The following is a 23,808-nucleotide window of genomic DNA, read 5'->3' as shown; positions in this document are numbered from 1 at the left end:
CTATTACCTTTTATCTTATCTACAATCGATGCTGCTCCTATGCTTTCTCTTATATATTCATTCTTTATCCTATCTTTTTTCGTCACTCCACTTATCCATCTAAGTAATCTCATCTCTGCTACACTCATTCTCCACTCTAAATTTTGTCAACCGCTTAATACTGACCCATACAACATAATTGGTTTCAATACCGTCTTGAAAAATTTAGCCTCATTGGGATTCTTTTATCGCACAAAATATCAGATTCTTCTCTTCACTTGAATCTTAAAGACAGTAATATACATTCTGCGTGTAGAATCTACGAAATGAACAATAATAATTGTCAAATTCTTTTAGTATAACTTTATTTATTTAATTTATTTATTTATTTTCATTACAATCTGTTATCCTCAAGTTATTATTTTCAGCAGCTTATTAGATAAAAATAAAAAATGACCAAAAATATTTTACACTTGTAGTAGTATGTTAAAATTTTATTAATATCAATATTTATTAAATAACACTTTTTCTTCGATTGAAAAACTAATTAATTTTCATTAAGATCCTATTAAATTTATTATTTATTATTAATTATTTGAGGAGACGTTATTCAAATGTTTAAATAAATTTTAGTTAATTTTTTAAATTATTATTTTTAATATTATATTACAGTGAATAACTAAGCTAGAAACAACTTCTTGAGTTCTGTTTGTTTGCAATGAAACATATTTTATGTTCGTAAAGTATACAGTATCTTATCAGCATGTAAATTAATAATGTAAAACATTTTCAAATAATTTAGTTTTAAAACATCAAGTGCTTTTTGTTGAGTTTTAAACATATTTACTTATTATACATTGTGAAATAAAAATTGTTCAACAGCTTGCCAAAAATTAAAATAAATTTTATTATGATCTATTATATTTAAAAAAAAGTTTTAAAAGTTTTAAATTTTAATAAAATTTGATTATAAGTAAACCATATACATCTTGAAATTTATATAATAATTAATTCCTGTAGAATCCCTCTAAAAGATTTATTAAAATTTTAAATTTTAAATAATATTAGCTACAAGTAATAAATTTTTTTTATATATAAGTATCAAACTAAGTAAAAATTAAATTCGTTAATTTTTACATTTATTTCATGACTTACTCATTTTTGCTAAAATGTCATCTATCATTTTAGTGCGCTAAACCATCGACATTTTTTTTATTAAGATTTTTTTTATCAATTACGTTTATTGTTTTATATAAGGCAAAAATAAGTAACTTTCCTAATTTCTTAAGAAATTTTTCGTCAGGTCTATACAATTTTCTTGTTTACATGTGAAATCACAATACAGTTTTTGTATCAGGTTAGCATTTAACAGTTATATTTTAATACATTACTCGTATTGAGTTATTAAATAAAAAAAAACTATAATGACAATGAATTTTCGCTTTGGAGTAATATTTTGTGGCTTAAAACTTGTTAAGTTTTCAATCGAACAGTTAAAGTATAAATTTCTATAGTAATTTATGGATTATGGATCAATTTAACTTTTAAAATTGAACGTGAAAACAAATATTTAATTTTAATATTTCTATTAACATTTTTGTTGTGTTATTAAATAGTTTATTGGAGATTAAAACCAAAAGTTCAATAAAGTAACAAATGATTATATAATTAAGCATAAAATGTCACGTATATGTTTTCATCACCTAATTATTTTCTTCATCAAACAGAAAATAATATTTCATGCTGTAGTGATACAGTTTTGAATTTATTACATTCAATTAATTTAAAAATAAAAAGTTTTACTCATCAATTTGTTAAGAAAGCTTATGAATTAAAATAGCTTAGCCACTCTTTTAGATTAATTTAAAATAAAATAACTATCAATATCATATGGCAGTTGTTACAAAAATAGTTATGAAATATATGTGAAATTACAAGATTAAGCGACTTTTTATATCCATTTACTTCAAATATTTATTTAAAAAAAAAGTAAATGTCTAATGTTAGAATGCAGAAATAAAATAGATACTGTTGAAGAGGTGGGGATACGGGACCTTTAAAAGAATTTCTATTGTGTCTGTCTAGATCGGACTACTACTGGCTATTTCCGTTTACCCTACCCATGCAATTGACACTAAAAACGGTAGAAGTAGCTATTCTCACACCTCATTGCAGTTTTTTTGTACAATTGCCAAATAATCGTCACAACTATTGACCGTATATACTTGTGAAGCTGAGCACTCAGTGTCAACTCTATTTCTGGTGGCCGTTTCATTAACGCCTTTTGGCTGTACCAGTACATTTACATTCACCGCCACAACGTCTAGACGATAGACCCCACTGAGATATTGTTATACATTATTCAATGTTATTTTTCTTTCTATAATTTATCCTTTATTACATTTCCATACTGCAATATTGTATAAATACAAGGGCACTTTCAGAGTAGCGCATATTATTATTGCTGTAATATACTTTTTGTGGTAAAAAAAAGGGGTGGGCGGTATACGAGTGTTTTAAGATGTGAAAACCGGTAAAAGAGGATGTGGTGGGTGTCATTGACGGACTATTATATATCTGCACAAACAAGTAATGACAATTTTTATCCACCCGCCATCGTTCCAATTTAAATATCAATAAATTGTGTGTAAAAGTATAAATTGACTTTCTTATCATATTATTTTTATGTCTATTTTACAAATACAATACATAATATAAAGAGGATGATTTAAAAATTTTTTTTTGTAAATATTAAGTTTATTATACATATAAAAAAAAAATGATTTCTAAAGGTAGTTTTGTATTATAAATGATTACTTTCTATTTTACATTCTTAGGTGTTCTACAGTTAGAAAACTACCCTAGGCCTTTTGCGCAACAATACTTTTTACGGTGAAAGACCTATAGTACAGCATGTATATGATACTTGCTGTACTATTATCGGCTCAATAGATAAATAATAAATTTTGAAATGGGTAGAAACTTGAGTAAAGCACTCATGAGTAAGCGATGTAAACAAGTTTTATGAGAAGATGATAAACTATGTCAATTTTATCCAAAGGCTTATCTAACTACCCTACTAAAAGTATGAGAATTATAATGGGCGAGTTGTACTCGTAAATTAACCGTATAAAATATTCTTAGAAAGTAAAATTGCAAGACGTTAATATTCCTAATAAGATATTTTGTGAAAACTACTTTTGATTAATTATTTAATAATTCATATTAATGTTTAGCTATTGAACAAACTACATTTTCATTTTCTCTTGTTTACTATAATAACTGAGAATAGATTAAGCAATCTGGCGAATTATAATGGCCACAATTAGATATTATCAAGTTACTCTAACATCACCATCATTGTTGGAAGTCATAAGTTTTGACATTTTCAATTTAAGTTATAATTGTGTTCCTTTGAAATTCTGAATAAAATCAAATACTGGTATTAGTATTATTTAACATTCATGAAAGTATTTACCATAAAATATTTTTTAATGACTTCTTTTTTTTTTAATACAATTTAAATTATTTACATATCGATACACACCTTCTCTATTTTTTAAATATCAAATATATTTTACTTCGTATACAGCTATTTTTTATTGTTTTATACAACAAAGACATTATCAAAGAAAAACTGTTAAAATTTAACATGATTTTGTAAACCATTTAATTGAGTTTACTTTACAAGATTCTGAACGAAAGTCCATGGAAAAGTTGTTACTCTCACTGAAGTAAGTGAATTCCATATTTTCATTAATTTTCAAAACACGTTTTAAACTTTATAAATCACATGCTTCGTTTAGGTAAAAAAAATTAGATTTTATATATAAAATTTTTAGGGCACCATAACTACTCTATAGCTTTAAATATAAAACATGTAAACAATAAATAAATAAAGTAAAATGGAAATTATTTTATATTTTTTAAATCTTTGAAAAAGAAGCACTCAACTCGACCGATATATATATATAAATGTATATTTATTGAATAAACAAAAATATTATTCAAGCGACGTTACGACCTTCGTTAATGTTTGCTTGTACTGCACACACTAATACTTTTCACAAGATTTTCCAATAATTCTAAAAAGTTAAACATTTTTTTATTTTGTTGAATATTATCATTATTTTATTACTAATGTTTAAACTATCATAAATCTAACAAATCAAATGTTCAGTTTATATTTTCACTGCCTTGTAGCATATTACTTGTAGCATGTAGTAATAATTTTAAATAGTAATTTAACACTTCTCCTTGGCGTAATCGTTGCATACTAAAAATTGATTCAGTCGCGGCTAACGTACGTCGTCGACTATGAACACTTGGGTGCTGTCTTGGGAGCAAATAATAAAAGGGTTGATGATCTTCGCATAGACAGACATGTCCATAAATAGAGAACTACTCTGGTGTTCTTATATATATATATGTTATGTTTGTCTGTAACATGCATTACTCGACGACCATACATTTCCGGTGAATGTTAAAGGTTTTTAAACTGAATATCTAAATTAATACTGAGTTAAAAAAAAAAATTAAATGATTGAAAAATATAAAAGAAATTTATAGACTTGCATTTTTAGAGTTTCTAAAATTTACATTAGTTATAATTTATAGTAGTCAGTATTTTTTTTTTATTAAGTGCATTGATTATTCAGGATTGTTAAATGAAAAAAGGTGAATGACTAAATATTAATTATGTACTAAACTTAGTGAGAAAGGTCTTTGGTTAGTACAATATCAGACCATCGCAATAGCCTAAAACATGATCCGTGTACGTGACAATACAGTTGTTTGACAACTAACCGAAACGATTTTAACAAACTAAACACTCCAAATTTGAACTTTTCAGAGTAATCCTAGTCTTTAGTTGTTATATTTTTCTTCTTTAGGATGAAAATGTAATGTTTTATATATTAATATGTATTTAATATTTTTGCAAAGCGTAAGGATAAACATGTAAAATATTTTAAAGTGAACAATTTTAAACTATTGAGCTAAATAAATTTCATAAGTTAAAGCAAAAATTATTTTCAAATTTGTGTTGTCCAATTACTTGATATTATTTACAAATGTATTAACGCATATTTTTTTTTTCAATTATCTTTTACAAATTAAGCAGCTCATATGGAAAAATGGCAGAATTATATATACTTAAGAGAAATTGATTAGTTTATGACTAGGAAAAATGACTCGATTTGTCAATACTACTTATAATATACATTAAAAAGGGATAACATTTTTGTCAGGGAACGAAATTAACGAATAACGTTGAAATTCATTGAATAAAAAATTAAAATTTTTAGTAACACTTTTACACACACACACATACGAAATAAGATTGAAAGTGGGCTCTTATAAAACGTAACTTCACCTAGTGTTGTATGAGCTTTATGACGAGTATACATTATAACGAATATAAGAATATACAAAAGTATACAATACATTATTACAAACTAAAATAAATTGTCATCTAACTGTTGATGCATCATTTCATATACTTATACAAGTACATAAAATATGTTTATTTATGGCGTACTCATATCTGATTTGAATATTGTTGTTAATACCATCGATGATGTATTGGGTAAAACGATGACACGTTAATGTAATCCATATTACTAAGTTGACACGATAACACATATTTTACTCGTTTTCATGGTATTCTAATCAACTTTTTGTTTCATCGTATAGCTTTGTATTCGTTGATATATTTATTTCATTGAATTTGCAAATCCGACCTGTTTTAATAATTAAGAATAATCGTTTTAAAGCTTTTTACGGTTTGCAAATTATTTGAAAATACATTATATATTTTTAAAGACATTAAGAAAAAATCATAGCCAAAATGTAATACTTTGATAATGAATTTTTTTTTAGTTTTGATCTATTTTAAACTTTTACTCTTGTAGAATATTTATAACTCTGATTCCACGATACCTTAAATCTCGGCTATTAAAATGGATGAAAATTGTATGTATGAAAAAACACGATTTTGTTGGGAAATATAAAGGATGAATTATAAGTATCTCATGAAGAAAGACTGTGCATCATTATGGTGCAAGCATACGAAATTTATGTTTCCCATGCAGTCATATTTTTGTTTTTAAGATTTTATTACACAGGATTATAAATATCAAACGCGACACAAAGAAATATTTGATCATATAAAGAATCATTTTTCAATGGTCCTTACATAACGAAGTTAGTAATAATAACATAAACTCATTATCATTTGAGTAATTTAAATATACAATTTTTGTATTTGCGACATTAATCTTATCATTACATACAAGATGACAATTTCATTGAAATAATTCATGAGTTTTTATTATAGTTTGTTATGTAGTGCATGCACACAATGAATGGCATGTGTTTAATGCAAACGCTTTAAAAGGCACTTAGTCAAAAATAGGATAAAATTATGTGAGTCTATAAACAAGCATATTTGTGAATGTTCACATATAGTAAAGTTAATAAACAGCTAAAAATGTATGGTGATTATATTATAACTGCATTATTTTTGTATGATAATTTTTTAACCCTTTTCGTTTGATAATTATTTTTTTATAATGATAATTATTATTTTTTAAATCGAGACATTTTTCAAAAATATTCATACATTTACTGTAAAAGGACGAATCATATTAAAAATTAATCAAACTAATAAATTAATAATTTAATATACTATTAATAATATAAAAATATAAATATAAATATAATATAAACTATTTACCAAATAGTTGAAAATAAATGTTTTTATAAATGGATAAAGTGTAAAAAAATGCAAAATAAAAGTTTAATTGGAAGTTCTCCGTTACATAAATCGAAATTCGTGCTTGGAGAGCATCGTCTATGATAACCCTAAAAAAATGCAACATGCATGCAATCCCGGATCTCTAACTATCGCCATATTATTATTTTTGTTATGGCGTTTTCTATCTCCCGTGTCGCATCCTACCGCGAGAACGCTGATGAACGAGTTTGTTCGGTGATACTCTTCTCTATGTGTTTATGATGTCAAATAAAAATTATGAAAAATAATTATAATAATAGAAGTTAATCATTCCTACCAATAAATTGATAAGTTACAATACAGTAAACGTATGTCGATATTTTTTTAGTACAATAATTGATTGAACGCACACAGTGCATTGTAATGTGTTCGAAGTTGAACGGTTTTAACTTGCTGATTGTGAGTAGTAAGAATAATTGACCGGAAATTCAATACTCGTGTACGAGAAGGTACAAACAACAATTTCATTTGCAATAAACTATGCGTTTACTACAATACATCCCTCGAGCTGCGTTTGGTTTAATGTACGGCGGACTAATATGCCTCATTCCGTTTCACGCGCAATATAATCAGTAATAGATTATCTGCATGATGATAGAATATGTACGTCACATAACGTATGCTGATAAATTATATCGTGTCGAGACATTGTTTGGTGTCATGACAAACCAATAAAACCAATTACAAAACTATCGTCTTGTTATCGCTAGTAGCAAATCTAATCGATGATTAAAAATCTCGATTTATCGTCTCGTTCAGGTTTTTTTTATGAACACCATTGCTTTTAATTAAACGCTTTAATAGTGAATTAAATGCGTATTGAATTAAAATACACAACTATTTTATTTCATTAAATTTAACGTGTATAATACTTCTTTATAAATAATCATTTAATATTGCCTTACGAATCAATATAATTTTGCGATTAAAGTTAATACTTAAGCTTTGATTACCCAGTTCAAACGACACACTTCAAGTGCTTTCTGATGTCTAATTATTCAAAACGGAAACGATATAAATACAAACGGATGTTGAAAAAACGCGTGACTAATAAAATAAAACAACAGATGTCATTTCATGAAATATGACGTTTTACTTTTGTTTCTGGAATTCTTTATAAATTTATATAAAAAAAATATTTTATTTTTTTGCGGATATTTTTATTATTGAATTCATAATATAGTTTATGGGTTCATTAAAATCATTCAATGTCAAATAAAATGTCAAATGCTTGTATTTTTTATAATTTTTGGGGGAAAAAAAATAATAAAAAACCCAGTAGAGCTATATAATTTTTCATTAAGCTTATAAGGTTCATTTCCAGAACAACGACAAATGTAATTAAAACACTAAGAAATCTAAGTAAACTAAGAATTTTGTCTTGGGAGTTATGTTTTATTTTTATTTTCTTGAAATAAATACTTTTTTCCAATTCTATAAATCAATTTCTATATATATATATATATATATATATATACATATGTATTACATGATGAAATAAAAAGATTACTGGGACACCCCATTACATCCAAATTTTTATGACCCCTGTAAATACGGCACTATGGGAATGCCTTTTTTTTTTATAATTTTATGTCCACTACTGTTGATTAATTTTAATATACTATTGATTTATTTTCAGTTGTCGTCTTATTTAAAAGAAATATGTCGCCTATTTATTTAATAGGATATATTTTAGAAAGCAGTTTGTTAAAGAAAGCGTGTAGTATATTAATGTTAACTGAAAAGGATTCTATTTTTTGTGTAGATATGATTTATGACGCGTATATTTTTATACTTGAAAAAAATTACAGTAAGAAGTAGTAGGATGAAATATATCTTCTTATTTAATAATAAAAAAAAAAGTCATATTTAAAGTAAATATTTTTTTCATTAAATTCATATTTTATCGCATTAAACGGCGAATCAGAATTTATACTCGTTTTATATGTTTAGGTCACCAACCGAGTAATGGAATAAAAACGTTTCAAGTTTAATAGGACTGGCATAAATAATGAACCGCTTACCTCGTGGTGTGAAACGAAGAAAAGTTATTACTGCAATTCCTTGTGTTTTCCACCGATCAGGTTAGTTATCACGTTTGGTATTTCAACCGGTTAGTCGCACAGAGAAACTTACCGGACAAGGTAATAAGGGGTCGTACTTGGCCGGATGAACCCCAACCGGCGCGAGTGTCCTATCCGGTCGGGCACTTACAATGGCACGCGTGGCACTTGGTCGGTACGTGTCGCACGTCGAAATGGTCGCCGGCCGGCGGCGGCGGCAGTAGATCCGTTAGCGCCCCGAGTTTAAAAATAAATATAACCCTGTGGGTTAAGACGTGTGTGTATGTGTCCCCCTACTCAATGGATGTCGCCGACGGTGATACTGTTGACGGGCGAATCGACGAATTATTGCATCCTGTACGTGTACTACGCGAACTATTTGGTTCCGAACTACTTAGTAAATTAAGTTTGTTTCGATTGTACGAAACATTCGATTAAACATTACCCAGAGAACGATTTTCTTTTTGACGGGAAAAAATTCACTAATAGTAAATGAAAAATCAAAATGCAATCCATTCCAAACCACGTGACACGATTTCGTAAAATTCAAGTTAAAAATAAACGACTGCGCCTCGAAAAAACACAAATTATCCATTATATGGACAACTGAATAAAAACATTGAGTCAATATTTTGACATTTCACTTTATTTATTTACATAGTTTTAAACAATAACGGTAGCATTTATTAGAATAAAAAGGCAATCAGACACAAATCTAAAACGTGAACAATATTATCATAAAAAAGCAACTTTAAAATTTACAAATATTTGTACAATTATACAAGTTAATCATTTCAAAAATAACGAATAAATTCAACAACGTTAATTTTTAACACGGCGTTAGGCATAAAACCAAAAGTAAAAGTACTAAACTCAAGTTTAATTATAAATTTTAGGCCGAGAGAGATAAATTTAATAAATAATAGAAATGAAAACTAAAAATATTTATACCGTTTTTTAAATATTATTGGATAATATAAATTCGAGCACTTCAAAACTTCAAGAAATTAAACTATGTCGTTAGAAAGAGAACAGTATTGAGTATTGCACGTAGGTCGAAGATAAAAATAATATTGTGCCACATTTCTCTGTCTTAACATACGAGTGTATAAGATGTTATGACAAACTAAATACATGTAACTTGAAACATTATTAACTCAATGAATATTAAATATAAAAAAGGCTTTTATAAGTAGTGTTCTTGTTGGTTAAAATGAAATTATAATTTTATTTTTTTTAAACGTTGTTAGGAAAATTTTGATTTTGTTTACTAATTGCATTTTAACATTATTTTTCAGTGAATTCAATTCGTATTTACTGAAAATTAATGTAAAAAATAATCGTATTTCAATATTTTAAGTTTATTTTTCTTCAGATAATGGATTGATTCTTTAGTTATTTATATTAGGACGGTGTCATTGGCTACATGAATTATTAATAATACTACTATAAGATTTTAAAAATTATTCGATTTTGTTACGATTAACAGTCAATTAAAAAAAAATACGATTGAAAAAGTACAATTCATAAAAAATATTTGTGTCGGATATGTCATTAAAAACTTATTCATATTTTTTTTGTTTTATTTAAAAAAATAATTTTTTTGATTTTTAGATAAAATAAATATTATATATTTAGAACCGTTTTAAAGAATTTTTTCTTTATTACAATTTTTCAGGTTTTCAGTATTTTAGATTTAATTTGTATACACAAAAACCGACTTGATGTTTATAGTAATAAAATAAATAGTGCATCAATATACGACTAGTATTTATATCATTACATTAAAAAAAATCCTCCGATTTTATTAACAAATGCATTATCAAACAACGTCCTATAAAGTTATTGAATAATGAATCTTTTTTTTTTTGTTTATTTAACCGTTAATTTTGTTAGAAGAATAAAAAAGTTATTAAATTAAGAAATATTTTGTTGAATCAAAAAAAAAACTATTATTAGGCAAATATTGATAAAAAAAATTTAACAATGAATTTTTACAGTGTATATAATAAATTTCATCTATACATAATCATTAACTATACAATTATTTAATGTTTCTGATAAAATAACAATAGTGAAATAAGTATTAACAATATTAACAATTATAAAATTTATGTTTTTTTTTATTTACAAATTATTGTTACTGTAACATATATCGCTGTTTTGTTAATGTTTTCCAGTTGGTTTTTTCACTTCGGATCACACGTATTCTAAAATCAGAAAACATATTCGAAAACATGTTAGTATACACTAAAATTTTATAGTAAAAAAAATAGTAAAGAACATGATTTGGGTTAATTCAGCGGAAATGTTTTTTTTTTGGCAAAAAAGGATTTAAACACTTCTTAGTTGATAGCATTTATTCTTATGGTTCAGTGAATTTTTGCGAATAAATTCATATGGAAAAATGACGAGTTTTTCAAAACATTTAGCCGCAATACGATAAACATTTATTCAAAGAAATACAAAATGAAAATGAAATAATGTTAATACAAAGTATATATTTATATATTCATAATATCCACTATAGTTAAGAAATTTAAATTGATGATCATAACAATCGTTTAAACACATCTTTAATAACATTCCCATCAATACAAATAAAAAAGAAGTTAAGTAATTAAGATTTAAACAAGAGTAACATATTTTGTTTTTAATAAATTTTATAAATAAATATTAACTATAAGAATCTTAGTACCGAAATCAATTTATTTGTAATGTCATATGAACTCGATTGAAGCAATTGCAGATTTTTTAAAACCTTTTTTGCATTCAATAGATTTAAATGTTTTATTGAAATTCTAATTCGAATATTCAGACGCATATCTAACCTTTTTCAACAGGTAGAAATCAATCGTTAGAAAAAATATATAAAAGAATACTCTTTTAGAAAAAAAAATGGTTAGTTGCGTTTATGTATATATACAATTTTTTTTATATATAAAAGAAAAATATTTTACTCTTACTAATTTTTGGTCTTTAAAACTTATTTATATGTATTTTGCTTTAATTTTAGAGAAAAAAATTATCATTAAATCTAAGCAAAGAAAATTTTATATGAATATTAAGATTTGTAAATTAATATTGATAAAATAAATTGAAATGGATGAATTTTAAATAGACTAACTAAAATGATCAATTTAAATTTCTATAAACAAACGTCATTTTATAATTAGAAATAAAAAATCATAGATTAGCAATTGTCTGGTCTAAACTATTATCTTATATAAAAAAATACGCTGATATTAAAAACTGTAAACATTAAGTTATTAAAAATATATTTACATAACATTTGTTTATTTAGGTTGTCCCACCGTGATTTACTATTTTAAACATTATTTCATATAGTCAAATTAGTAAATCATGATGGAACACTCTGTACATAAGTAAATGTAATTTTCTCTATACACCACGTTATTTAATTTGAAAAGATCACATTCATTTTTATAACGGTAATGTAATTAATTCTAGCAACCCTTAATGTTTTACTAGAAGCTAGATAATTATGTTACAATTTGTTCATTATAAATTGTCTATTTTATAAGCAACTTATAATGTAATCAATTTGCTTTATGTTGTTTTAATAAAGTTGTTTATAAAAGTAAACAAAAATCATCTCAAAAATAATATACAATAATAAAAGGTTTATCATAGCTGTACATTATAAAATAAGATTAATAGTTAAAAGCTATTTTATGATTTACGCCAACTTTTATGGATGAGGATTCATGACTGCGGTGTACCTAAATTGCATATACATTGCGCCTGCTCTTTCTTTTAAATAATTATGCAAAGTAATTGCATACTTAGGCTTAATTTTTGATAATTATTAATATAATTACTTCTAGGGATCTAAGTAAAAAATGATAATTGTAGAAATTTGTAAATTATATGGATTAAAAACCAATTAAAAAAAGTATTGCCATAAATTGTTATAAATGAATTTGCAGATTATAAATATCTACAATATTATGACTTGCAACTATTTTGGATCAAGATTAGTATATCAATTGACTTAGGTGGTACGTTAAATTTTAGTTAACCATCTGATGAATGAACAGTAAGCCTATTAAATAAGAATTTTGTTTTTGAGATTTATAAATTGTAATGTAGATGCTCTATTAAGTTGTATTAATTCATCAACATTTTAAAATAAATTCTCTATTTCACCGAAAATATAATCCAAAATTTAATACGAATATTTTTTGATTTTATTATTATTATTATTAATTACGCCCAAATCGAGCAAAAGTTACAGAAAAATATATACAATAATTACATTACGTAGTTGATAAAAAATATAATAAACACGGTGGATCTTTAAAAAAAACAAAATTGTTTGATGCATTATGTGACATACAAGTGTACGAAATGATGTTTCGATTTTCAAAACAATAGTCTCAAAATATGTAAAAATTAATAGGATAATATAGGTCTCTAAAAGTACATTTTTTTTATAATTTTGATTATTTTTTAGTTTTGTTAATAGTAATTAAAACGTAAAAGACAAATTATCTTACAAATAAAGTAAATAGATCAAGTTCAAGTTTAAATAATTATAATTAATGAATATTAAACTAACAAAAATTACCAGTTATTTAAAAATAATCATATAATACATAGGCTAAACTTATTATGGATTATAATACTATTGCATTTAGATAATTTGATGGCGATACGCCCTTTATCCAAATAAGAAAGCATGAATAATATTTGGCTGTAATAATAGGCGACCGTTTCTGGAGAGGAGAATGTTAAATTGTTCTAGTTAATTCAGGTAATCTTTGGGAGATGTAAGTGGCCATCGATTAATTTATTATACCGTTATTAGCATGTTTGCAGTAGTCCAATGCGGCTTTTCGGTCGGAAGGCGTACATAAACTGAGTGGGTTGCTTGGTATTTAACCCTAACGTTATCGTATCAGAGCCAAAAATATTACACGCTAATTAAATTGATAATGGAAATGGTTCGTTTAACGTTTATCGAAAAATATGTACAAAAAAATAATGGTTTTTATTTAAAACATAATAACTGCAACTCGTTTTAAATATGTATTTTTATGTTTATGAATTTATTAGAACTAAATACGGCTGTAATTAAATTTATATTATTAATAATTAAGACCCAAGTTTTTATGCAAATACATATTCTTTAATATCTAGCAAGAATAATTTTGATTAAAAATCGTGGCGTTTGGTAATGTACAGATTTTATATATATATATTATTTTTTTTGTACAATTTTTATATTTTACATACATTTCTGTGCACATATTTCCCATATTTTTATCTGGCGCTTATTAATAATATTTTCTTACATTAAAAATAAATAATGAAAAAACACATTTTATCTGTTACAAGGTTATATAAAGAAAATATTTAAAGCTTGTAACAGTTACAAATGATGAATTTTATAACTTTGTTGTTGTTATATTTAAGAATTGTTGAATTCTTTGAGTACGTTAAAACCATATTTTGAATATTACTTATAATGAAATACAAAATATAAACAATTTTCTTTTTCAAAATTTCAAAATAGCTGCTTTTTTAAAAGTATTTCTATCAAAAAATTCGATGGTTTGATAATAACTTTAGTGTAATTACTTATTGAGTTACAAACCTTTTAATTTATAGAGTGGGTATGGTTCGCGGGTAAGTGCAGTTCGTACTGATATGCGTAAACTCTGCCTGTGTTAAATACCATTAATTTTATTAAAATCCTTCTAACTGAATAAGTACTTATCCTAATGCTGATACCGAACTATCAAAATTTTTTGTATGAAAAACTAAAAAAAAGCAATTTTGAAATATTAAAAAAATTAAATAAAGATTATTTTTATTTAGTAATCACTAATTAAAAATATGCTTTAGATATAGTCTAAAAAGGCAATAAATATTAAAGAATAATAATTATAGCGAAATGTAATTATAGATCTATTATATACTGTACATATATAGTTGTTATGTTTATATAACATTATTTAATAAAATACAAATACTTTAAGATGCATGTTTATTTACGATTTTGATTCAATGCAGAAAGAGATGACGTTTGCACTATGACTACTGTACAACAACTGATGGACATTATGATTGTAATGCATATGCAACAACGCTTATCACTAAACACCGTGGGTAGTAGGTTGATCAAACATCACAATAGTATAAGTGAGTTCTAAGTTTTAATTAATAATTAATCTTTAATATTTGTACATTTATTTAACTTGAGGTACTGAAAATTTAAAGGACAATACAATTTAAATAGATATATTTGTATGTATACATAGGTTCTCATGTTGATGGGTATAGTTTAACTTTTATTGTCCTTAAGACGAATGGAAAATAATTTTAATAGGTTGTAATATTATAAATTCATTGTTTTGTAATGTGTAAACTTTTGGTATAAATTATTTCAAAATTTAAACTCTAGGTCTATAAAGATGAATTGAAAGCTTAGAAACTGTGATTATAACTTGATGTTACAGTTTTTAATATACTTATACATAGGGGAGGGTTATGGATTCTACGACCACCCTCAAATCAAAACGCTTCATTTATATTTGAATACCTATATCTTTAAAGCACAGAAGCTTTTTTTTGTTCTATTTCTCCCTTTTTCAATAATACATCTTACATTTATATTGATGTATTTGGTTATCTAGTAATAGCGATGAAAAATATTATCGTTTTATCATATTTGCGACTACATGATGGAAGAAGAACAGACCACTTTATATGAATGGGACAAAACATTTAAAATAGATTATTATTATTTATTACTTTTTTATCGACGACTGGTATTAAAATGTATTGTTTCTTATCAGGATTTTGGTTTTATCATTATATTATTATACAATTGTGTCATTAATTTTCATTTCATATTTATGTGTAGCTTCTAACATGAACTTCATAAAAAAATGGTAAGTATTTTACTTTTAAAATGTAAAAATAGTTTTATTTTATTATGAAATTAATATGCCAGGTAATTACCTATTTCAGCACTAGTAATTTGTATTAAGTGATTCAGAATGAAATCTTATGTTGTACATAGGATTATAATCTCATTACTATGTAACAATATTTTAATATTAATTTTTATAATAAAAAGATGAAAACACGATGTTTAATTATTTTTATGAATTTAAAGTAGACATTTTGTTTATTTAAGTGAGTAGAAAAAGCTAAAATATTTAATTTCATTTAGTAAAATATGTCTAGACGTATATTTTTTAAAGTGCGACTTAAATTTTTATTTCTACATTATTAATTTAGATTAATGCAAAAGATTTCAAACCAATATGTTTTCTAAGAGGTTCGCCAAAAAATCAAACACAGTTATTTATAAATTACTCAGAAAAAAAGATTTAAAACATGAAATAAATAAATATCATACAATGGCTGTTGAAGCTGTTTAGCGTTTTCTTATAAGTTTTCAAACTATTCTAACCTTAATATCTCTAATCAACTTTCTAAGCAGCGTTTAGAAATGGTTTTTCCAATTAGTAGAATGATAATATTACGTGGCCGCTAAAAAATTGCTTTACGGTATCAATTTATTGAACTTTCAGTTAAAATTTTTAATTTATTGAAATTTTCAGACATTTTTCAAGAGGTTGAAATTTTTAAAATGTTAAAAATATGGGTTTTGTGTCTAAGCTTTTATATGAAACAATAAAAATTGAGTATTTTTTATTGTTCGTAATAGTAATTAATGGAAGTACAATATCAATGATATTTAAACTGATACAAATCACGATTTTATTATTGATAATAATGAGTTATCAGACTTATTTTGGAGTATAAATTATAATCTTCATATGTAAAATAGAATAAGGTAAGAATGGGTAAGTTGACAAATTCAATATTTCTCAAAATAAATCACATCTAATAACACATAATTATTAACATTAAACATGCTTGTATACTTTGTTTTTCATTGGTACACGCGTGCGCGTACATTCATGTTAATTGTGATTAAAAATTATTACTTAAGACGTTATGATTGTAATAATTAAAAAATAATTAATTGATAAACTAATAAAATAAAGGTAAATGCAATCCTAAAGTATGAGCCTTGTCCATATATATGTCTTTACTGTACATACGGAAAATTAAAAAAATATATTTTACTAATAATTAACAAATTGCAGCAAAATAGTAAAGAAATCTTAAAACAAAGAGACATTATAATTTTTATGTTTTCCCACTTGTGCTTACAAAGAGGATATTTTATTTTTGTGTGTGCTTCGTATCCATTACTCCTTAAATATGACACATTTAATTATTTTTTTGAATATATATGATTAATAGATAAAAAAATTACATCATTAAAACAGAAGTACAATAATAATTTTTTTAGCATTAACTTGTCTAAAAAAGAACTTATTTGAGCACATGTAATATGAAAAAAAATCAAAATTAGAATCATTCAATTTTCCACAGACATTAAACGATTCAATAATTTCGCACTATTATTGTAACAAAATTATGGAAAATAAATTTGAGTTTCGTAAATTTTGTCTCGGAACATAAAATTTATATATTTCTAAACAAATATATTTCTAACATTTATCTTATTATCCAACAAATTGAAGAGCTTCGTAACATCTAGATATTTCTTCCTAATCTCAAGTGATTCTATGTTATGACATTTCATTATCTCATTATTTGTTAAATTTCCAACTCTTATTTTATAAAAAACATTTTAATAAATTTTGTTTGCACATTTTCTTGTCTTTCTTGTTAAGCTTTCAATTAAACTACTCTGACTTAGATTCCAAACATTTAAATGTTAACCTCAAGTTGAAAATTAAAAGAAAAATTACTTAATACCCATATACCCAGATCTTTTATATGTGAAACATAATCAATTTTCAACTTATAATTTAAAACATTTATTAAAAATCATATAACTTTTGATTTAGTGATTAAATTGCGTTACTCTGTTTTCAAATAATTTTCTAAACATTGGACTTTATTTATTACAGAATGAATAATTTACTTATTGTATTTAAAATTAATAAAAACATAATATTTTTAAAAAGAGATTTTTCTATCATTATTAAAAATAATTAATTATTTATTGAAATGTATTTTTGAATAATTAAATATAATATGTAAATGTTAAAACATTAACTTTGAAATGTAAAAATTTAACATATAATAATTTTTGAAAACTATTTTAAATATATTCGTCTATTAGTTAATTTTAGAAAAAATTAATTTAAAATTAAATATTTGTCAGTAAATGTTTAGTAAAATGAATAACTCAAAAAAAATTAACGAATAGTATTATAATATGACAGATGTTTTAGCATTTATGTTTATTTTATTTTTATAATTGTAGAACATAAGATATACGTGTCTTTTAATATATATAGTCATATTATATTTTGAATAAAAAATTTCAATCATTTTTATCGTTACTTATATTCCAATGTTTTCATTAAAATTTTTCAAGTTTATTTTTTTATTATTATCATTTATTCTGTACGCAAAAACAAAAAGAAATATTTCACGACAAACAGTGGTTGAATTTGATGAGTTTTTAGTGCATTCGGGATGGACTAAATCAAATGATATGAAATCAATAATATTTCGCGATAAAACATATTATCTTAAAAATCTGATTGTAATACCTACAGATCGATTTAAATGTAATAAAAAAATACGAATTTTGACTCTATTTCTTGGATGTATATACGGAAAAGTTATGAATATACTTTTTTGTATTATTAGCAACATTCTACAATATTGTAAAAAAAAATTGTTTGAAGAAAAAGACTTAATAAATGGAAGAATTTGCACAGAAGAACTCATAATCATTATAACCAAATTAATTATTCCTGTGACAACATTGATGAAAGGAGCCATTGATGCTTTAGATTTATTACATACTATTCCATTGGCATCTATTTTTGACAACTATCACATAAGCTCTTTATTAGGGAATATAGGAAATATTCTTGACAAATTAAAAGTACGAGATTTATCACGTAACAATATAAATACATACTCTTGGACAATAAATACTATAGACATATTTTTTAAAAGTATAATAGTCGATGTGCACTATGAAACATCGGCTTATTGTACATTTGTACCTTATGATGCGAATTATTTATGGAATGAATGCTCTCGAGAGTATAAAGCCATTAAGGATCAAGGTCAAAAATTACGGTTTTTCAAATTCATAACTAGTAAAATTAAGGGTTATATTAGAACAGTAATTATAGAAAAGTATATGGAATTCGGATTTAAATTTGATCCAATTACCGAAGAAACTTTTATAACAACACGAAAGGGACCAATTAAAATAGGTATTTAAAATAAATATATATTAGTTAAAATATCAATGTCTTATTCAATTTTTTTTATGAATTTAGATTTGGAATTAAAAGCAATAGATGACGAGCCTCTAACGCCAATATTATAAATATTCATTAAATGTTGTAGTTAAATTAATTTTGTTCTACATTAATGTTTTATTACCAGAATTTACATAATTATTTTTCAAGTATTATTATGGTTATTAAAAAATAACAATGATTGGTGAATTATACAATTATTTATTGGTTGTCTCACGGAAAATTTTAATAAATACGATATTTATATTCATAATTATAAAAATTTAACATAAGAACTGAAAGTAACGCGCAGATATTTTTACCACTAAACATTTCTCAGCATCACTCCTCCCACCTAGGTATAACAATGTTAAAAACTTCTGATATATTGGTCCAAAAGTTGTTATTAAACCAGTCATTTTCATTATTAAATCATTATCTAATAAATAAATTAGTTAATTATGTATATTGTTATTTTATAAAATAAAAATGACACCCTTATAAGGAATGCACATAAAAAATACTTCATAATTAATAAATAAAACAAAATTTAGTACTAAAAAATCAAGCAGAGTGAGAAATTCGCATAAAAATCGCCTGCTTTTTATGTGAAATCCTCGAAACAATACAAATCTGATAACAGTTTTAGAAGAAATTAAATACAAATTTTTATTATGCTTAAGTGATCTTTTTTAAACCCTTTTTGTACTTAGGTTTTTCATTGGATTATCATAAAAGCATACCTAATGAGAGAATATTTTATCTAGAATACTCTATTAAAATTTCCTAAAATCAGTGTTTTTAAAAAAAGTTATGGCAGTTTTAAAACGTAGAATATTTTTTTGGAGAATGTCGTTTTTTACAGTTGCGTAATTTTAAATAATATTTGACAAATATCTAAATTTAAGGTATTTTTTAGCTTCGATGCGAAGCTGAGAAGATATTAGTTTTACTATAATGTCTTTTTTTTGTGTCTGTTACCACTTTTTTTCAGCTCTCACCGAACTGATTTCTTACAATAATTCATCAAAAGATCACAAATCGTATTTAGTTGAAGACGTTACCCTCAAAAATTGAAAATATTTCCCTCGTTCTCCGTAAATGGAAGAAACCTCTAAAAAAATTACAAATTGAAAATGGCTAATTTTCGAAATTTTTTCAATTTTTTTTACTTAAAACTGCCATAACTTATTCAAAAATAAATAAATCAATATAATTTTTTTTATATAGATGCTTGATATCTTTACCTATCATTTGGTATATTTTTTTTATAAATCTGACCTTTACCTGCCCATAGACGGGGATATAAAATGACAACTTTTTCACAAAAATTAACTTTTGAAAGTGTTCCGGAAAGTCTGACACTTTTATATATATCTTAAATTATAGCTAATGTAATTTACTTAATTATACGAAAAAAAAATTTCGGACTTTATTTTATCTTCACGGTGAAAATGGCTACACAATGCTATTTTTGTGTTAAAATTCTCGATTTTATATTTTACATTTTTAACTTTATAATGCTATAACTTATTGAAAAATGTATAGATCAACACAATTTTTTTATGAGAAATAATATTTTTTAATAATCCCTTTTCCATTCGACATAGTTTATCTTAATCAGAATATTAATAAGGAAATAGCAGATCATGTAGCTTTTAGAAGAATCCAATAATTTTTTAAAATTAAACACTATCAAAAGATTTGCATCGAAGCGTTTTTTATGATAGTGATTTTAATCACTGTCAGATATCATTATACTTGATCCAACTATGCCACGTCACCACTGTGCCGCGACCCTCCTGTGCTGGGTTTTTTTCAATATATAGTGACTATAAGTTCAACTATAATAAAATTGGGTTCTATTGACGTATTGCCCTTTAAAATCAGTCCAATGAGAGCTGTGAATTTTTATGAACAGACATAAAAAAAATGCACGGCATCACAAGACCAACACTTTCTTAGCTTCGCATTGAACCAGAAAAATCCAAACAAAAGGATGTTAAAAAATCTACTAAATTAAGCTTATTATATAAATTCATTATACTTGGAAAATCCATTGTTAAATTTAGGGAAAACTCAAAATAATTTTTTCAGAAAGTATTTATACATGTTACCAAAAAGAATTAGAATTCTATAGACTGGTCTAAGACCATACAAATAGAGTCAAAAAATTAATAAACCACAAAGTGAAATTGTTTAACTTTGTTGAGGAAAACCTATTTAATATCAAATTCAATTCAGTAATAAATACTTTTATAAAATTAGAAATTAATGATTTTATTTGCCCAAATGGAGAAAGTGGGTTGAGTAATATTTTCATTGATAAAGTGGAAATTTTTTAACATTTTTGAGGGTGCTGTCTTTAACTAGATACGAGCTGTGATTACCTGAAATATCGTTGAAAAAAATTGGACAACTGAGAGCTCATAAAATAACGAAGACAAAAAAAAACCTGCACAGTAAAATAATTTTATTTCGAATAAGAAATTCGTACTCATGAGGTGAAAATACAGTGATAGGATTCTTGACATCTATTGAATTTTGATAAATTAAACTTAAATATGATAAAAATTTTACTAAAGATTTTAAAGAATTAAGAAAAAAGTGCAAAAAAGTCATTGCGACGGGCGTGGACAAACCTAGTACCCCAAGCATGAAAGATATAAGCGTTACCGACACGAAATTGTACATTGAATTTTTCTGTAAATAAAAAGGACAACTTAAGCTAGTTAAAAGTTTCAAAGTCGTTTTTTCCACTTAAAAGAAGCAAAAGATTAAAAATAAGTTTAACTTATATTCAATGTAAGTTAAATTCATATAATCTATTTTTCATGATTTTGAAAAACGTATAAAATTAAACAAGAAATCTCTTTTTAAAAATTATTTAATTATTTAAGTTATATAAGTCTAAAGTTAAAAATAAATATTTTCGATTAAAACCCTCTTTCTTAATATGCTAGTGAAGTTTTCATTAATTTCTAAAAAACAATTTTAAATAAGTTTTTGTACAAAAATTTATTAAATTATAATGAATTCTCCAATTCTTATAAAAATATTGTACTTTTTTCTTGAATTATGATTTCTTTTTTCACGACATAATTTTTTTTTAAATAAAGTATATTACATAAACATTCATTTAATATATATGTTAGTGTCAGTATTTGAAGATGTTTTTCAAAAGTTAAGTACAAAAAGTTGAATTTTTATGCAAAAGTTGTAATTTTTATTCCTTTTCGTAGACAGGTAAAGGGTCAGATTTTCAAAAAAATATACCACAAGATAGGTAAACATAAAGTACATAATATAAGCTTTATTTTAACATATGAATAATGCTCTGAGTATTTCCGGAGCATTTTTAAAATTTAAGTCTAAAATATTTAACTTTTGTAGAAAAGTTGTTAAATTGAATCATTCACTGTGAGCAGGTAAAGGGTCTGATTTGCATAAAGATTATATATTATGAAAAAAAAATATCTATTATATCTATTAAAATATCTGTTTTAATTCATCTATTTTTCAAAAAGTTATCTAAGTTTTAAGTAAAAAAAGTTAAAAAAATATCGAGAATTACCTATTTTGAAATTGTAACATTATAGGAGATTTTCCTCAGTTATAGGGAACAAGGGATATTTTTTAATTTTTGAGGGTAATGTCTTTGACTATACACAATTTGTGGTCTTTTTATGTATTGTTAATTAAAATCGATATAGTGAGAGCTGAGAAGAAAGTGTAACCCAACAAAAGGAAAAAATAATAACACATCCTAGTAAAATTAATATCTTCTCAGCTTTGCATCGAGGCTAAAAAGAGAGGAAGTTAAATTTCATTATTGGATAATTTTGACCTTTGTTAGTTAATTTTTATTTCAGTTAAATAGCAAAATTGTAATTTAAAAATAAACCATTGTTTGCTAGAAAATTTTTTTTGAAAAGAATGCTACTTTTAAAATACTTATTTGATGGACATTAGGAGTTGCAAAATATTTATAACAAACATTTAAACTTTTTTTATTGTTATTTTTTTATTTAAAGAGCTTGTTCAATAGGGGTACTTACTTACCTCTTAAATGACTATAGCGTTTGATATACAATATAAGCATAAATAATTTAAAAAAAAATTAAATTTTTTAATAACACCAAAATCGATGATTTTTTACATAAAAATAACATTTTTTATTTAATTACGAAGACTGTTTACATTTAAAATATTTAAGAAAATTTATTTTAGTTTAACTTACTAACTTTAATATAAGCTTTAATTTAATATATTTAACAAAATAAAAGTGGAAAAAGTTTTACTTTTTATGTGTATGTTTCAAGTTTTGAGGTCCCTTTGTAAAATGAAAAGTGGTACATTTAAAAAAAACCCAGCACAGGGGGGTCGCGGCACAGTGGTGACGTGGCATAGTTGGATCAAGTATAATGATATCTGACAGTGATTAAAATCACTATCAAAAATAAACGTTTCGATGCAAATCTTTAGATAGTGTTTAATTTTAAAAAAATTGGTGTTTTATTCCAAAAGCTACTTGATCTGCTGGTTCCTTATTAATATCTCGATTAAGATAAAGTATGTCGAATGAAAAAGGGTTTATTAAAAAATATTATTTCTCATAAAAAAA

The 23,808-nt window shown here is 24.6% G+C and overlaps 3 protein-coding genes and 1 long non-coding RNA gene across 8 annotated transcripts in view; 2 read left to right on the top strand and 2 right to left on the bottom strand.

Annotated features, from left to right (window-relative positions):
• The window catches only part of LOC126906618 (protein TANC2), a 76,996-nt gene extending 67,981 nt beyond the window's left edge, over nucleotides 1-9,015 (bottom strand). The window contains exon 1 of one of the 2 annotated variants that reach the window (XM_050687292.1): nucleotides 8,800-9,015. The gene's annotated coding sequence lies outside the window, so the exon portion shown is untranslated. The remainder of the gene's footprint in view (nucleotides 1-8,799) is intronic. The other variant, XM_050687295.1, reaches the window with a different exon arrangement.
• Nucleotides 3,581-16,441, top strand: LOC126906649 (uncharacterized). Of its 3 annotated transcripts, XR_007704302.1 has the most exons (6): nucleotides 3,581-3,713; nucleotides 8,729-8,859; nucleotides 11,019-11,077; nucleotides 11,142-11,334; nucleotides 14,878-15,006; nucleotides 15,501-15,723. It is a non-coding gene; the product is annotated as an uncharacterized LOC126906649 (long non-coding RNA). The 3 variants fall into 3 exon arrangements; XR_007704301.1 differs by lacking the exon at nucleotides 15,501-15,723 and adding an exon at nucleotides 15,731-16,441 and having other exon boundaries at nucleotides 11,019-11,334; XR_007704300.1 differs by having other exon boundaries at nucleotides 11,019-11,334.
• Nucleotides 10,763-23,808, bottom strand: part of LOC126906631 (uncharacterized) — a 69,748-nt gene continuing 56,702 nt past the window's right edge. The window contains exons 9-10 of one of the 2 annotated variants that reach the window (XR_007704292.1): nucleotides 14,459-14,624; nucleotides 10,763-11,048 (exon numbers count right to left, since the gene is read on the bottom strand). The gene's annotated coding sequence lies outside the window, so the exon portion shown is untranslated. The remainder of the gene's footprint in view (nucleotides 11,049-14,458; nucleotides 14,625-23,808) is intronic. The other variant, XM_050687313.1, reaches the window with a different exon arrangement.
• Nucleotides 18,179-20,608, top strand: LOC126906632 (uncharacterized). Its single transcript, XM_050687315.1, has 2 exons — nucleotides 18,179-19,157; nucleotides 19,224-20,608. The coding sequence occupies exons 1-2, from the start codon at nucleotides 18,275-18,277 to the stop codon at nucleotides 19,271-19,273; spliced, it is 933 nt and encodes a 310-aa protein (XP_050543272.1). The 5' UTR covers nucleotides 18,179-18,274; the 3' UTR covers nucleotides 19,274-20,608.

This window comes from Daktulosphaira vitifoliae, unplaced genomic scaffold (genome assembly GCF_025091365.1).
Source record: "Daktulosphaira vitifoliae isolate Bord-2020 unplaced genomic scaffold, ASM2509136v1 Scaffold_5, whole genome shotgun sequence".
In the NCBI taxonomy this organism is placed as follows: Eukaryota; Metazoa; Arthropoda; class Insecta; order Hemiptera; family Phylloxeridae; genus Daktulosphaira; species Daktulosphaira vitifoliae.
The sequence above is the reverse complement of the archived record's forward strand: the minus strand, read 5'-3'. Positions and strand labels throughout refer to the sequence as shown.

Excerpts from the sequence above, each read along its gene's own strand:
- LOC126906632 (XM_050687315.1), top strand. The coding sequence starts at position 18,275 with ATGTTTTCATTAAAATTTTTCAAGTTTATTTTTTTATTATTATCATTT. Across the intron at positions 19,158-19,223 it reads AAAGGGACCAATTAAAATAG|ATTTGGAATTAAAAGCAATA; the intron begins GTATTTAAAATA and ends TTATGAATTTAG.